At 37.5% G+C, this 16,070-nt stretch overlaps 1 protein-coding gene and 1 long non-coding RNA gene across 2 annotated transcripts in view; one reads left to right on the forward strand and one right to left on the reverse strand.

Annotated features, from left to right (window-relative positions):
* Window positions 1-16,070, reverse strand: part of PHLPP1 (PH domain and leucine rich repeat protein phosphatase 1) — a 206,821-nt gene that overhangs the window by 5,335 nt on the left and 185,416 nt on the right. Inside the window, 3 exon segments of the mRNA XM_038525861.1 lie at window positions 375-569; window positions 8,182-8,286; window positions 12,313-12,443. Of these exon segments, the coding sequence (XP_038381789.1) occupies window positions 375-569; window positions 8,182-8,286; window positions 12,313-12,443 (431 nt within the window).
* On the forward strand, window positions 148-14,972 carry LOC119870708. Its single transcript, XR_005353406.1, has 4 exons — window positions 148-307; window positions 434-684; window positions 11,810-11,882; window positions 14,774-14,972. It is a non-coding gene; the product is annotated as an uncharacterized LOC119870708 (long non-coding RNA).

Genomic DNA, 16,070 nt, shown 5'->3' on the forward strand with positions numbered 1-16,070 from the left:
CCATTTCCTGGGCCCACAGGGGTGTTTGCAGTACAGTATGAACGGGCAATTCCTTTACAACCTACAAAGCCATTAAAGTGACATAAGAAGGAGCAATTCTTTGAAGGAGGGAACGCTTGTAACATTCATCCCTAAGAGTTACAACATTCCATAGTTTCTATGGTGACTGAAAGCCCTAAACAAAATTCCTGTCTTTGACTCGGCCTCCTACAAAGTTGTCTGAACATCAGTATGTCTCAATGAAACACGGTCCATCCTGATGCTTACGTAAAACCAGATCACCTGAATGCATCTTACATACCCACATGTGAGAACAGTGCCTTGAGACTATTGGGCAAACGGTCTATACTCCTCGCAGGGACTCTAAGTTTTACCTTTGCATAACAATGAACGTATTGACCATGTATTCTTCTTCATTTTTTGTTTTCTGCAGCTCTTCAGCCAAAATGTCACTCATAGTGCACTGGAGAAGGTAGGGCACCTCCACATTACGGTCTCCATCAAACACCCCATAGAGGGCCTCCCGGTTGTCGCAGAAGTTGTTCACCGACAGGGCTGCAACGCACAACCTGCAGAGCAAGAGTGATGCGTGCTAAGTCTACTCATCTTTTCTTGCCCACCCAGCGCTATTAACAGTCTTATCTCTTTCTTCATGACCTCAGATGGGTTAAAAATAAACCTAAGGTAAACCAACCCCAGCTAATTTATTTCATAAATCAAAGAACAGTGATTAGCACTGATACTTCATGATGCCCGCCACCTCCACCACCCTATCTTCTGATTTTATTTTTAAATGGCAGTGAAAGAAAGAGTACAGGAGGTATGGGAAAGAATACAAGATTCTGAATCCACATGTCCATATTCATTCATAAAATATTTAGTAAGGAGACCTCATTGGGCAAAAATGGAGTTAAAGCTAAAATGCTGGGATCTTTTGTATGTTTTCATTTTTTTCCAAACAACCTAAAAAGGCAGGAAAAAACAAAACCCAAACCTATGGAACAGTATTCAGACACTGGCTGATAAGAAGTACAGGTCAGAGAGCAAGCATGAAGCCTGCCCAGCTGATTGCCTGGAGAAAGTTTCTGGGCTGCAGGCAGAGTACAAGAGGTGGGATAGCTGCCTACACCAGAGTCCCTGCACACCAAGCTCTACAGAACCATGTTGTTTCCAAGTAACTTAACTCTGTCCCATAGAATCTCCAAAATTAAACACAGAGGGGAAAGATGACTGGCAGAAAAATCAGAGGCCAGGGCATTAGTGAGTGCTGGGGTAACCTCAAGCAGCCAAATATCCAGGGAACTGGAGTCTTCAAAAGAGAAGTGAGACAGGAAAAACCTCTGAAGAGAATGGTTGAAAAGATTTTAAATTGGAAGAAAACTATAAACCTAATAGATATAAAAAGCTCAACAAATAGTAAGAAAAAGAAAATGGGAAAAAAAGGAACAATTTCTTAATATTGGGAATAAAGGCGGGGGAAGTAGGATAGAGAAGAACATAACCTAAGGAGGAACAAAGCCACGAATGACAGAAGACTTGCAGAAACCATGCAGAAGACAGTGGAGCAACATTTTTTTTAAAGTACTGATAGTGGGGGAGGGGGGGGCGGTGGAGACAAACAAACCCGAAACTGTCAACCTGGCTTTCTAAGTCAGTGAAAATTGCTTTCAAAAGTTAAGGTGCAATGAAGACATTTTGAGACTCAATTTACTACCAAAAGATGAGCAGTATAAGAAATATAAAAGGAATACATGAAGCAGAAGAAAATACCAGATGGAAATCTGAATCTACATAAAAGAATGAAGTGTACAAGAAATGACAAATAGATGAGTACATATAAAACTCTTATTTTAAAAGTCATTTTACAATAGTGGTTCTCAATGGGGGCAATTTTACCCCCAGGACACATTTCTGATGGTCCCAGTTCTATTGATATTTAGTGGGTAGAGGTCAGGGATGCTGCCAAACATCCTACAATGCACAGAACAGTCCCCTTCCTGTCCAATGATATTACCTGGTTCAAAATGTCAATAAGTACTGAACTTGAGAAACACTGCTTTAGAAAATGCCTATTTAAAGTAAAAATTATAACCATGTATTTTGGAATTTATAACAGAAGTAAAATATGACAATAGCACAAAGACCAGGGGAGGGGAAATGGGAGATACATATTGTATCTTACATTGTATCTTACACAAGGTTCTTACATTGTGAAATGATAGCCTAATTACAGTTTATCTCCAAATAATAAGTTAAACGTTATGCCTTTTGTTTAGTGTGTATAGTATAACTAATAAGAATGAATAAAGGAGATAAAATGGAATCGTAAATCCAAAAAAAGAAAAAGAGAAAAGAAATGGAAAACAGATGAGACAAATAGAAAAGAGTTGGCAGATTTAAACCTTAGCATATTAATTTCATTAAATATACAGGTGGTCCAAATACTGCCCCAAAAGACAAGTCAGATTGGATTAAAAACAAAACAAAACAAAAAAACCCAAAAAACTCCCAAAATATCTAATATATGCTGCCCATAATAAATCTACTTTAAATATAAAAGGACAAATAGGTTAAAAGTAAAAGGATAAAAGATATACTATGTTTATACTAATCAAAAGAAAGCCAAAGTTGCATTAATATCAAAGTATATTACAGAACAAAGAATATTACAGTCATTTCATAATGAACTGATCCTTTTCATCACAAAGCTACAATGTATTAGGTGTTTATGCAATTAAGACAACTTGAAATACATAAGGCAAAACTGATAAAACTAGGAGAAACCAACCCATAATTATAGGCTCTCAGCCACTGACCGAACAAGTAGATAATCAGTAAGGATATTCAAGACACAACAACATTATGGATCAAGTTGATCTAATTGACACCTTACCGCAACAACAGAATACTCATTTTCCCCAAATGCAGAGAATATTTACTGAGACAGACCATAATCTAGGCCAAAATAAGTCTCAATAAATGTAAAGGATTCAAGTCATTCAAAGTACATTCTCTATTTTGGAAAAATCTGCTTAGAAGGCAATTTATAGCTCTATATGCTGATATTAGAATATTAATCTTCTAAGCTCAAATCAGTGACCTAAGCTTCTATGTTAAGAAACTAGAAAAGAGCAGAATAAACTGAAAGCAAGCAGAAATCAATGAACTAGAAAACAAATATAATAGAGAAAAACCAACAGACCAAAAGCTGGTTCTTTGAGAATATTAATAAAATCTATAAACCTCAAACCAAACTGATCAGTATAAAAAGACAAATTACCAATATCAGGAAGAACAGGAGAGCCATTACTATAGATCCTACAGATTTTAAAGGATAATATTATGAACAAGTTTGTCAATAAATTTGAAAACTAGGTGAAAGGGATAAATTCCTTGAAAGACCTAGATTACCAAAATTTATTCTAGAAGAGAGAGAATCCTATAGCAGAGAAATAGAATGTGTAGTTAGAAGCCAAAGAAAATTCCAGGCCAACATGGCTTTTATTGGTAAATTCTCCAAATATTTAAGGAAGAAATATCAATTCTGTACAAACTCTTCAAGAAACCTGAAGAAGAAGAAATACTCTTCAACTCATTTTATGAGGCCAGTGTTACCCTGATACCAAAACCAAAGACAACACAAGGAAACTACAGGCTAATATCCATCATGAATGTGGACATGAGCAACAAATTATCAGCATATTGAATCCAGCAGCATATGAAAGGATAATATATCATGACCAAGTGGAATTTATCCTGGGAATGCAAAGCTGATTCAACATTCAAAAATCAATGTAATTTACCTATCAACAGACTAAGGAAGAAAACATGATCATCTTAATTGAATGCAGAAAAAGTCTATGATAGAAACTCTTAGCGAACTATGAATATAAGGGTATTTTTTTTTTAAAGATTTTATTTGAGAGAGACAGAGATAGTGAGAGCTAGCACAAGCAAGGAAGAAAGGGAAAAGTAGGGAGCCCGACCTAGGACTTGATCCCAGGACCTTGGGATCATGACTTGAGCCAAAGGCAAATGCTTCACTGACTGAGCCACCCAGGCATCCGGAAAGGGAATTTTCTTAACTTGATAAAGGGTGCCTACAAAAATACCTTCAGTTTTTAACGTGAGAGAATATATTCTCACCAAAGAAGATATATGGATGGATGATAAATGAATGCATGTGAAGATGATTAGCATCATTAGTCATTATAAAAGGCAAAATTAAATCACAATGAGCTATCACTATTAGAATAGCCAAAACTGCCTACAACCACCTTATTATAACAGGAAACACTGGTGAGGATATGCAACTAGAATTCTCACACATTATGGCTGGGAATGCAAAACTGGAAATGAATTTGGCAGCCTTATGAAACTTAATATATAATCCTATGGGGTAAATACCTATGAGTAGAAAACACATGTTCACACAAACACTTGTACGTGACTCTTGATAACATTCATATTTGTATTTGCTAAAAATTTGAGACATTCTAAATAGATTTCAAATGGTGAATGGATAAACAATACATTCATGCAATGGAACACTTAGCAATAAAAAGGAACATGTGACATCACAGATGAATGTAAAATGCATTATGCTAAATGAAACAAGGTAGACTGAGGGGGCTGTATTCTATATAATTCCATGAATCTGACATCCTAGATGAGGCAAAACCAAGGCAACAAAAAGGTCAAGAGTGGCCAAGGGCTGAGGTCAGGAGGTGAACTGACACAGAAGGGGCACAGAAGTCTGGGGAGTGATGGAACTGCTCTATAACTTGACTGCAGTGGTGGTTATACAATGACATTCCTCATCAAAACCTGTAGTGCTGTACTCCTAACAGGGTGAATATTACTGAATATACATAACTTCTAATTCTTTATATATTAATAAAAACAAGCATCTGATCTACATCATGGTTAGACCGAGTTTTATACCTGAAAAAATAATCCTAGCTCTTGAGGAGCTTAACAATAGCTCACACTTACTTTCCTATATAGCACATCTTGTTCTAAGTACTTCACATATGTGGGACTCAGGATCCTTACAACAACTCTGAGGACAGGCATTGGTTTTAGTACCATTTTACAGTTGAGGAAATTTAGCCAAAGTGAGGTAGAGTAACTGCCTAAGGTCACATAGCAAATAAGTAAGAAGCCCAGATTCAAAGCCTGGCTCTTATCTCAATACCTTGAAATCCTTGCCTCTATTAAAAAAAAAAAAAAAAGTTATCCTAATTATATGGCTATTTGTAGCAAAGTAAAATTTAATAATCCTAGGTCTATCTTCCTTCTGTACATTCCCTGTGCTAGTCAGAATGAGGGGACGCATTAAAAAAAAAAAACACTTTAAAATATACAGTAGTGATTCTTTTCTGTTAAAGCTTCCTGTTTTTTAGTCTGAGAAAGAAATCTAAATTATCCAGTTTCAGGTTCCTGCTTAGGTTTCCCCAAAGGATCTGAAATGATCTGAGAGGCAACACTGCAACCCTTGGGGAGGGAGAAAAGAAAACAGACATCTGAGCCTGGGAGGCAGAACGACCCCTCTCCTTATAAGATGGCAAGTCTCATGCTCCTTGTGTACATGACCACTTTAAAAGAAAAAAACCCAAAACACTTGAGACTTCTGGCAAAACCTAAGGGTAAAAAAAAGGCAAGGGGAAATAATGTGAGGACCAGGGTAACACAAACTTGAGGTGCTAATAACATTTTACTTTTAATCTAGATGGTACTTTGCAGATGTATTTGCTTTAGGACCATTCAGAGAGTTGCATGCTTATTTATGTAACTTTCTATACGAATGTTATACTTCAATATAACATTAAAGGAAAAAAAAGTGGAGGTGCCTAGGTGGCTCAATTGGTTAAGCATTTGGCTCTTGATTTTAGCTCAGATCATGATCTCTGGGCTATAGGACTGAGCCCCCTGTTGGGGGCTCCACATTGGGTGTGGTGCCTGCTTAAGATCTCTCTCCTCTGACCCTCCCCTACTCTGCTCTCCCACATTCATTCATTCTCTCTCTCAAAAAAAAAAAAAAAAAAGTAATGGTCAAAGAGAGAATTATACAGTAAAAACAGGTCTAATTGGTCCCCGGCTTCATTAATATGTTGGAGTAGATAATAAATTTTAATATCCAGAGATGTTTAAAAACCAATCTTGGGTTTTGTTTCACAGTAGTATCCTGGAATTAGCAGTTTCACATACTGGTGGTTATAAGCAAGACCTACGTCTTTTTAAAAAAATTTTTTTAGACTTTTAAGATTTAAATTTAACATACAATGTATTATTGGTTTCAGAGGTAGAGGTGATTTATCAGTCTTATATAACACCCAGGGCTCATTATATCACGTGTTTTCCTTAATGCCCGTCACCCAGTTACCCCATCCTCCCACCCCCTTCTCCTCCAGCAACCCTCAGTTTGTTTCCTATGATTAAAAGTCTTATGGTTTGTCTCCCTCTCTGATTTTGTCTTGTTTTTTTCCTCTCTTCCCCTATAACAATCATCATATGATCTCATTCATGTGCGGAATTTAAGAAATAAAATAGAGGATCATAGGGAAGAGAAGACCTAGGTCTTTTAACAATATCTCCAGAAAGGAACTCTTGAGTGCTCCAAAGAATGTACAAATGTCTCCCCAAAAATACAATGATAAAGAAAGAAAAAAAAATACAATGATAACATTGCGCAAAGTACACAGGACTCATGCAAGAACCAGAGCCCAGGCACAACTGGTTATTCTGCCTTTATTGGGCAAAGGGAGCAGAGGTGTTGAAATGGGGGCTACCTCTTCTCTAGACAGCACAATGCCAAATCACACCCTTAGGGAAAGAAGGATCAATGTGTCAGATCCAGAACTTAAGTTGATTCTGTTTTCTGCTCAAAAAAAGAAAAAAGAAAAAAAAAGCAGCATGGCAACCACAATTCCACTTTTCATTTTCCACAAAAGATACTCAGCTAGTCAGTGGTTCCCATTCCTAGAGGCCCATTAAAATCACCTGTGGGAGATTTTAAAACATTCTGAAAAACTGGGCCCAGGCTGAAGATTTTAGGTTCCTCACCTGACTGATTCTAATGTGCACCCAGGGTATTACTGAATCATCTTCCACTTTTTGTTCTTTCCCTATTGTCAAAACTTCAGGTTGCGATACCTTAATTATGACTATTCTAATTTATAGGCTTCTTTCCTTTTCTGGTACTAATTATTAGCACCTCTAAAAAGCAAGCCCGAGGAGCTTGATTACAAAGGCCCTATGAAAGGGAAGAAAAAGAAATTGAGATGGACAAGTCCTGGCAGCAAGACAAGCAGTTGACATCTCAGGGAATGAAATATGAAACTCCTGCCAACCTAATTTATTTTTTAAAGATTCATTTATTTTAGGGGCCTGGGTGGCTCAGTTTGGTTAAGCATCAGCCTTTGGCTCAGGTCATGGTCTCAGGGTCCTGGGATTGAGCCCCACATCTGGCTCCCTGCTCTGTGGGGAACCTGCTTCTCCCTCTCCCTCTCTGTCAAATAAATGAATTTTTTAAAAAAAGATTTAGAAAGTGCACATGAAAGTGAGTGTGTGAGCTGGCGAGCGGTGGTGGGGGAGGCAGAAAGAGAGAAATCTATCAGCAGACTCCCTGCTGAACGCAGAGTCCCACTTTGTGGGGCTCAATCCCAGGACTCTGAGATCATGACCCAAGATAAAGTCAGGAGCCGGCCGCTTAACCAACTGAGCCACCCAGGTGTCCCTGCCAAGCTAATTTAGATGGTAAGAAACTATTCCATAGAACTAACAAATCAGTAATGGAAGTGATTGAATATGGACAATCAAGGCTACTTCTCTTTTAATACTATCCCATTTTACTTGGTAAATAGGCTTCAGAGAAAGATAGACTTTTCCAAAGGGCAGGGATGCATTTCCATACTCAGGCTTTCTCTAAACACTGGAGTCTCACAGAGACTCAATGTGTCAGTTATACTGTATCCTAGCAACATCTCTCACAGAGAAGAGTATGTGATGCCAAGCAGAGCTTAGCTTACTGTTCAAATGTAAGGCATGAGGTGGCCTCACTTTGGGGAATCCTGCTCAGATCAGTGTGACACGAGGAAAGTGTGTGCTAGCACTGAGTATCTTCCCCACTAAAGAAGGGAGGTGGGCTGGAGGCGCTTCTCATTCCAAAGTTTCACCCACTTGTTTTTCACCCCTGAGGCTTCAGTGTAGCCATGGCTCCATACAGCTGGGGCTCCAGATGCATCTCCTGTTGAAGGTTGATCAATCTTGAAACAGCGGATATTACTAACAAGAGAAAAGGAAGGGACGGGAATCATTAAAGTCAAATACGTGTGAATTGCTACCTTTATTTGAGAAATGAAAAACACCTGCTAAGCACTCTGTACTTACCATTTGTGTTTAATGTGTTTAAAATATTAGTCTAAACTAGCTACTCAACAAAGTGAAAACAAAGGGGCAGATACAGAGAGAGCATGAAAATTAGTTTCTTATCAGCATCCCAGGGTGGTTGAGACCTTTACACATGGCACTTAGATGGCTGCTGTCTCCTGGGAAAGAAAAGGACAGCTCTCAACCCTGGTATGAGAAAATATTATGTTGGGTATATTCTTACAACGTGAATACCCAGATTTGAAAAAGTACAAAATCTAAGCCACAGTAATGTATTTGAATGATGTGAGAGAATTCTGCAACACTCATTCTCAAATCCAATTTCTGCCCATATCATCCCTTCAAATATTTCACAAATATTGAGGATTTGCCATCCCCAAAGTTTCCAATTCTTTCTTCAAACTTGCACAGCCATTTGTGCTAAGACTAATATAAAATTACGAAATAAGGGGTATTTCATAAATCACACATCAACTATGTGAATTTAAACTGGGAGACAAGTCATCTCACCTCGGTGTCACACATCAGAACTGGTCCAACAGGACCCAAGACAAATACCGGAAATGTAAACTCTTGAATGTGGTTTATTAAAAACCACCCTACTAGAGAGTATTCAGTGCCCCCAAACAGGAAGTCATACAGATGTGAAACAGTTTTTTAAAAATGCTGGCTACCACATGGTGAAATAAATCCTACTTATTTATAAATTGCCACTAGTTTTTTTTTCCTCTGTTACTTAAACAAGAGAAAAAAACCTATATATAATCTCTTAACACAAACACTTTTGTCATGACCCCAAGAATTTAAATTAACTCCAAAATATAACAAACACTGAATACCCTTCAACTCTAAGAAATAAATCAGTATCTCATTGTATTCACTGATTCTAGAAATAGCTGGTTGCAATTTCTTTAAAATTTAAAAATATTCCATGAAAAGAAGTTTCTACTCTCAATTACCAGCAAACATTCACTCTTCCCTTTATCCTAAACTGAAAAAGTGCCAATAGAAAATCCAGAAATAAAACTAATACCTTATTTTATAGTAGAGCTATATATCCTCTCTTCAAATTTTTCAATCCCAACAATAAAAGAGAGCCATTTAAAAAGGAGTCTGCCATTATCTGCTATTCATAGAACCTGGAACCAAATTTCATCCATGCACAATGGCAAGCAAACGTGATACGTTTTAAGGCCTACCTAAGGTTCTTCGCTACATCTCTGCTACCTTTCTGAATTCCAGAGAAAAACTGAGGGCTCATTTCTAAAGACATGAGGTTGATCAATCTTGAAACAGCGGATATTACTTTTATTCTTTTTATAGAACACAGAAACTTCAAAGAAATAATTCCATCCTAGCATGAAATTAGTGAAAAAAAAAATAATCCTTAAACTCCCCCCAATTCTTTGTAGTGAAGTGTGTGTGTGTGTGTGTGTGGGGGGGTGTTCTCACTCTCTGCCCAGCAGAACATAATGTGGCTGAGCAGCTGTCCGAAATGACCTGAATGTTGACTCTTGTACATCTTTAAACGAGTCTGAGAGAACAGAGGAGCTGGAGCTCAATCACACAGAAGAGCCACCATATGCACTCACCCTGACTGATGTCGAATAAACAGGCCAACCCTTGAAAAGCACAAGAAATACATTAGGTATGGAAGCTCTCCCAAGTTATTAAGAAGCCATAGCCCTCTCTCTGTTAAACAGAAGGCAACAACAGTCTTACACAAAAGTCTTAAGACTTCATGTTACCTTTTTTAAATCTGAGAACACATGTGCTACTTTGTAGTAGCTGCTCCAGTCCAGTAGCATGTAACAGGCTCACCTCAGAGACTTTAACAGATTTTTCTGACACATATATAATAGTAGGGTAATTCTAGATATGTGGTTTTGCATCTTTTTTCTAATTACATCACAAACATTTCCCCATATCATTTTATATCCATCCTAAATATAATAGATATATCTTGATAACTACTTCCGTACCTAAAATGAGCTCTTTTCTGATTATTTTTTAGAATACATTTTGCCAAAGAAAACCCTGGTCTAAGTATGTGAATATTTTTTAAAGCTTGATACACAGAGTCAATAGCTTTTAAGAAAAGTTGTGTCAATTTACAGTACTCCAGAAGCACCAATTTGAGGGGCGGCGGGAAATGTTATTTAAATATTTAATATTTCCTTGATATCCTGAGGTTGAACATCATGTTTTCATGTAACTCTCTGTACCTCTTTTGTTAAAGGTTAACGTTCTTTGCTTGTTTGAGGACTTTTCTTATAAGAACATTTTCTATTGAAAACATGAATGCTTTTATTTTTCCTATTTTTTGCCAGTGTTTCTTCTTAGTTTTAGGTTTACTCTTGATCACTTCTGGAAAGATATTTCAAACTTTAATGTATAAAAAGTATTTTTAAATATTTATAATGTAAATATCAAAACCAATTTTTATATATTGATTTCTCCTCTTGTGATCTCTGTCTTCCTACCACCCCCCACCCACCTTTTTTTGGCCTAAAAAGTCATACATTCATAGGATTTCTTCTTCCTTTTAGAAATTATTTCATTTTATAGAGTTAACTCTTTAACTTAGCTAGAATTTAATTTGGTGTATAATACAAGTTCAACTTTTTTCTCCAAACAGCTATTTCCATTTAACTAATTTTGATATAATTATTTTAACATAAAATTTCATCTTTTTGTAAAAATCCTCAAAAGTAACCTGTATAAATGCAATATATATGTTGATAATCCATTCACTCTTAGTTCTGAGAAGTCTCTTTAGCAAGTATCTAGGCCATTCTTCTCATCACACAGATGAGAAAACTAAGGTCTATACAGACTCGGTTGGGCCAAGGCTTCACACATTGATAAACAGTGGAGAGTGCCTGGGTCCCATGTGGCTTTCCTACAATACTCTACTTCAGCAGTATTCTTCAATTATATATTGAAATCAATTAAATACCTAAAATGAACAGGCACTAATTAGGCCCATTCTATCCAGGAATCACCTTGAGTGATGTTCAAATTTTGGCTTGCACTAAAAGCCTAGGATAATATTAATAGATCATTGACGCTGCTTACTCTTTTTTTAAAATTCTACTCCTTTTCAGTTTTTTTCTAAGATAATGGAATATAACTTTTAGCAGTAGATAGTACAAGTTTAAGCATAAATGGCATACATAATGATTACTGTGTCAATGTCCAAGACTTAAACATACCATACAAATTTCTTTGTAAACTTCTTCACATTTAACATCATATGTAGAGATCTTTAGAGTTGTAATATAACTCTACATTGTTGTTTTTAATGGCTATATTCAGTTGTGAAGCTTAATTCTGTTGATAGACTATTAAGAGTTCTGTGATGAAAATTTCTCAAAGACATCTTCTCTAATGAAATTTCCTTTAATATTTTACACAGTGAACTTCAACTGTAATTCTCTATGGACATCAAGATGAGACTGTATCAAAGAATCCTTTCCCCAAACAAGGAGGTAACTTAGCAGGATCTAAATACCCCACACTCCCACTTTTAAATAATCTGGATTTTAGTTCCATATTGTACATTTTCCCCACATGATGCATGTCTTCCAAAATCCTTTCATAACACACCATGTTATTGGTGACTGAGATGTAAGTTTATGTCGTGGCGCATCACTGCTCCCCTGTTTTTCTCTCCCCTTTCTTCTTTGCAGGCATTATTCTTGTTCCCTTTTTGGCTGGATACTTCCTCAAAAACTTTCTGAAAGGACACTTAGGTATTCAACTATTTGAGATTGTTTCTGGCCCTCCATCGTGGTGAACGATATAGACTCACGAGTCACCTCAAACATGATCGATACAGCTAATAGGTCATATTCTGCTCAGTTTTCACGCTGTGTCTGTGATCACTGATGGGGCTGCAGTGCATCACTAAATACTTACTTCAGCAGTTCCAGGGTCTTGTGATCGAGGGCAAGTCGGGGGTTTCCAGTCAGGTCTAGTTCTTGAAGTTTTGGAGGCAGGTTTTCGGGTAAAGTGACTTCACTTAGCTCATTACAGCTCAGGTCCACGCACTGAAGGAACCAGGGGAAGCAGGAAGTGAGGGCCTGGAGAAGCGAGTGGTTCTACACTCCCACCCCTGCCCTGAGAATCAGTCTTACCATTCACTATTCGATACTGGCCAAATGCAGAAAAATAGGTTGTCTGCTGCCCTCCCATAAACACTTAAAACAGATCTTGCTGAATGCAGCTAAAATGTTTACTTTCTTTGATGAACACAGAAAATCTGTGTTCTTTATTCTCCCATCTACATTTAAAAAATAAGCATTAACTGAAAATCCTAAGCATAGTTTTTCTTATTGCTCACAAAATCTCTGCACCTGTTATAGCCATAAGGGTTACAATTACAACATCAAAATGGAAGTGAAGGATTTTCTTAAGCCAAAAAACTCGTGAAATGAGGAAAGGCCAGGAGACATCCAAAATGAGAAGATACTTCAAAAGAAGCTAAATAAGAAATTGGTAAAAAGACTAGCTGGTGGGCATGCCTGCCATATGCATGAGGCAAATATGGATCCTAAACTCCAGGCATCCAATACCTGGACTCCCCAACAGTTCCTGCCTAATCTCATTTGGAAAACAACCACAAAAAGGGTCAGCATATTGATCACAACAAAATTATGTGTTATCTGTGAATGGGAATAATGCCTCCTTTCTCTCAAAACCTATGTAAGGCTTAAATGAGGTAAGCCCTAGAATGAGGTGCTGCATTTGTGTTATGAGAGCAGGGAACCACGGTAGAAGGCAGCTCCCCATGTACAAGAGAGAACAAGAGTGACTGGCAATTTTTCTGGATAAAAGAATATGCAACCCACAATTTGGCAGAATGGGTTGGAGCATTCAACTCTCTGGCTTGGGATGGCACCTTATTATCATTTAAAAAAAATGCCTCAAGAGCCTATTAAAGTTCTTAAGATGGTTTGAAAGGCAAATTGTATCTAAGAATTTCAGAATCTTTAAAGTAGACAGAATCATCTTTACTTGGAAAGATTTTTAAGTCTATTATGGATTGGGGAGGGACAGAGACTGAATAAAATGAAAACCCGTATTTCTGGAGAAATATATTCTTAACTGACTTCAAAAATACAATGTTTCCACACTGTTTTATACCCTTGCTCCCAAACAGTAGCAATGATATAAAATTATGCTGTAATTTTAAGTAATTATTTTTTATTATGAGAGCATTATAACCACATTACCAAAAGCTGGACTAGCAGAAAAGCTTAGGAAACTTGCCTTAAATGTTGCAACCTAATACAACCAGTGTTATTATTCTGTATTCTTGTAGCCTTATTAATATAAACAAAAACTTAAAAAATAGGTACAATTTCATCACACTGCACTTAATCCATGTCTGTACTCCCATCACCTTTGATAACCTTAACACTCTAAGTAGTACATAAATTCACTTAACCTAAACATTAATTGGGGAAATTGTTATCTCCTTTTTGTTTTGTTATCCTACTTGTAAATAATGGTTGCATCAACAGTCAATTGGACTTTAATGAAACACTGATAATACTTATTAATGATGAGCTATTCCATCATCAGCACAGACAAGACAAATGGTATCCACACAATGTGTGGAGTAGTGGTGACACCCAAGTGTAAGGGCTGGCTGATGTGAGTAATTTAGAACAAATAATTGACAAAACATATTCAGGTCAGAGCATGCACGACAAGGAAAGACTAGACCTTTTAGAACACTAAATTTTATGAAATTGATAAGCAATGTTTTTTAATGTTACCTAATGATTTAAACTTTCACAGTTCTGAAGATGTAAAATTGCTCATTCTTTAAATTGCAAAATCATAAAATGAGTTCAGCAGGGTATTTATTTATAAAGACAATGCCATTGATATCTTTATAAATAACCCTTTTAGAGGTGGCACCTGTCATCATCCCGAGCACTGGCCCCCCCTCCCCACCCCTTAATTTACTGCAACCAGTTCCCATATCCTGTCCAACTGCATCGCCTCTCCTGGGAGGTCTGGGACAGCATCCTGACGTTGCTCTACTGTCACTTCCCTGTGACCCACTCCCCACTGCTGTCAGGGTGACTCTGATGTGCTTTATCCCATCTGATCACTCTGGCTTGTCTTTCAGTTGCTCCCTACCGCCTTCCAATCTGCCACCGGACTCCTCTGCATGTCAAATAAGGCCCTTCATCTCCACCTTTCACCACCTGCTTCCTCACGCTCTATATTCAGCTGTGTCAAAGTTAATTCCAGGTCTCGCAGGTGTCATGTTCTCACCTGTGCCTCTGTGCACATTACCCTCTGTGACAGGGACTCTCAGGCTTTCTTGCCTCTTACTTGGTAAAAATCTACTTTGTTCTTGTAGGTTTCAACTCCATGCCAATTCCACTAGGACCCCTGTTTCAAACTGATGCTTCTTGTTCAAAGTATCTGCTTATTTATTCCTTCCATTAGACCAGAATCCTGGAGAACAGATACCACCACTTCTCCAGAGTCCTGAGCACTGTGCATCACAAAGAGCAGATGTCCAACAAATACTTTTGTTCAAATGAGGAACCAATAAACAGCTAACTGCCTGGGAATTGGTAGACAATTATTTGTTGAATGAAGAAATGAAACAGTCATCCAAGAAGAGTCTCTAGTAATTCAGTCTCCTAGGATGGGAAGTGAGGTACATGTGCTTAGATTAAATTCAGTCTGGGCTAAGTCACACCACACTGCAACACTTTCTTTAGTGGCAAGCAAGAGAGAAATACTCTTTGATAGCTCTGCACATTGAAAGTTTGTTCATAAAAATTGCAGGATGCTGGTACCTGGCACTGACTTACTGGCATTAACATAAATAGTGAGTGCTCTATTTATACAAGTACTGTTTCCTATTCTTTTAACAGTTCCCAACGAATGTTTATTGGCTAAGTGATTATAATGGCTACCCCTGGGAAAATAGAAAATTGGGAGGTGAGACTGGAGAAAAACACAGTACTTGCATATTGTGTTGTTGAACATATGCTTCTCTATTGTTTAATACACTAAAACTTTCTTGAAAATATGTTGTTAAACGGAATGTTAAATTTGTCTACCACGTGACTAACAGAAAGTTACCTTTCTCTCTCTCAGGCCTATTCTAGGACATAGCTTACAAAAATTACTTGGCTATAACACAAAGTTCTGGTAAGAATACTCAAAATGGAATTATCCAAGCCTCGGAAAAAGTTAGATAACTCCTAGTTGGAGGAACTCATGACTTAGAGGAAAATTACTGCTAATACATCTAGTGAAGAGCACGGAAAAATAATCAGTGCATCTTAAAGAGAAAGAATTGATCTATCATTTAAGTATAATTATCACCAAAGCTCTAATATCTTTATTATAATGTTTTCCTCACAAAACATTACTAAAGGGCAGCAGCCTGGGTGGTTCAGTGGTTTAGTGCCTGCCTTCAGTGCAGGGCGTGATCCTGGAGACCTGGGATCGAGTCCCGTATTGGGCTCCCTGTGTGGAGCCTGCTTCCCCCTCTGCCTGTGTCTCTGCCCCGCCCCCCACCTTGTCTATCATGAATAAATAAATACAATCTTTTTTTAAAAAAAGACACAAGCATATCAATTTCTCAAAAGATTTATGTATTAGAGAGAGAGAGAGAGAGAGAGAGAGAGAGAGAGAGA

The sequence above is a fragment of the Canis lupus genome, chromosome 1 (assembly GCF_011100685.1).
Source record: "Canis lupus familiaris isolate Mischka breed German Shepherd chromosome 1, alternate assembly UU_Cfam_GSD_1.0, whole genome shotgun sequence".
NCBI lineage: Eukaryota > Metazoa > Chordata > Mammalia > Carnivora > Canidae > Canis > Canis lupus.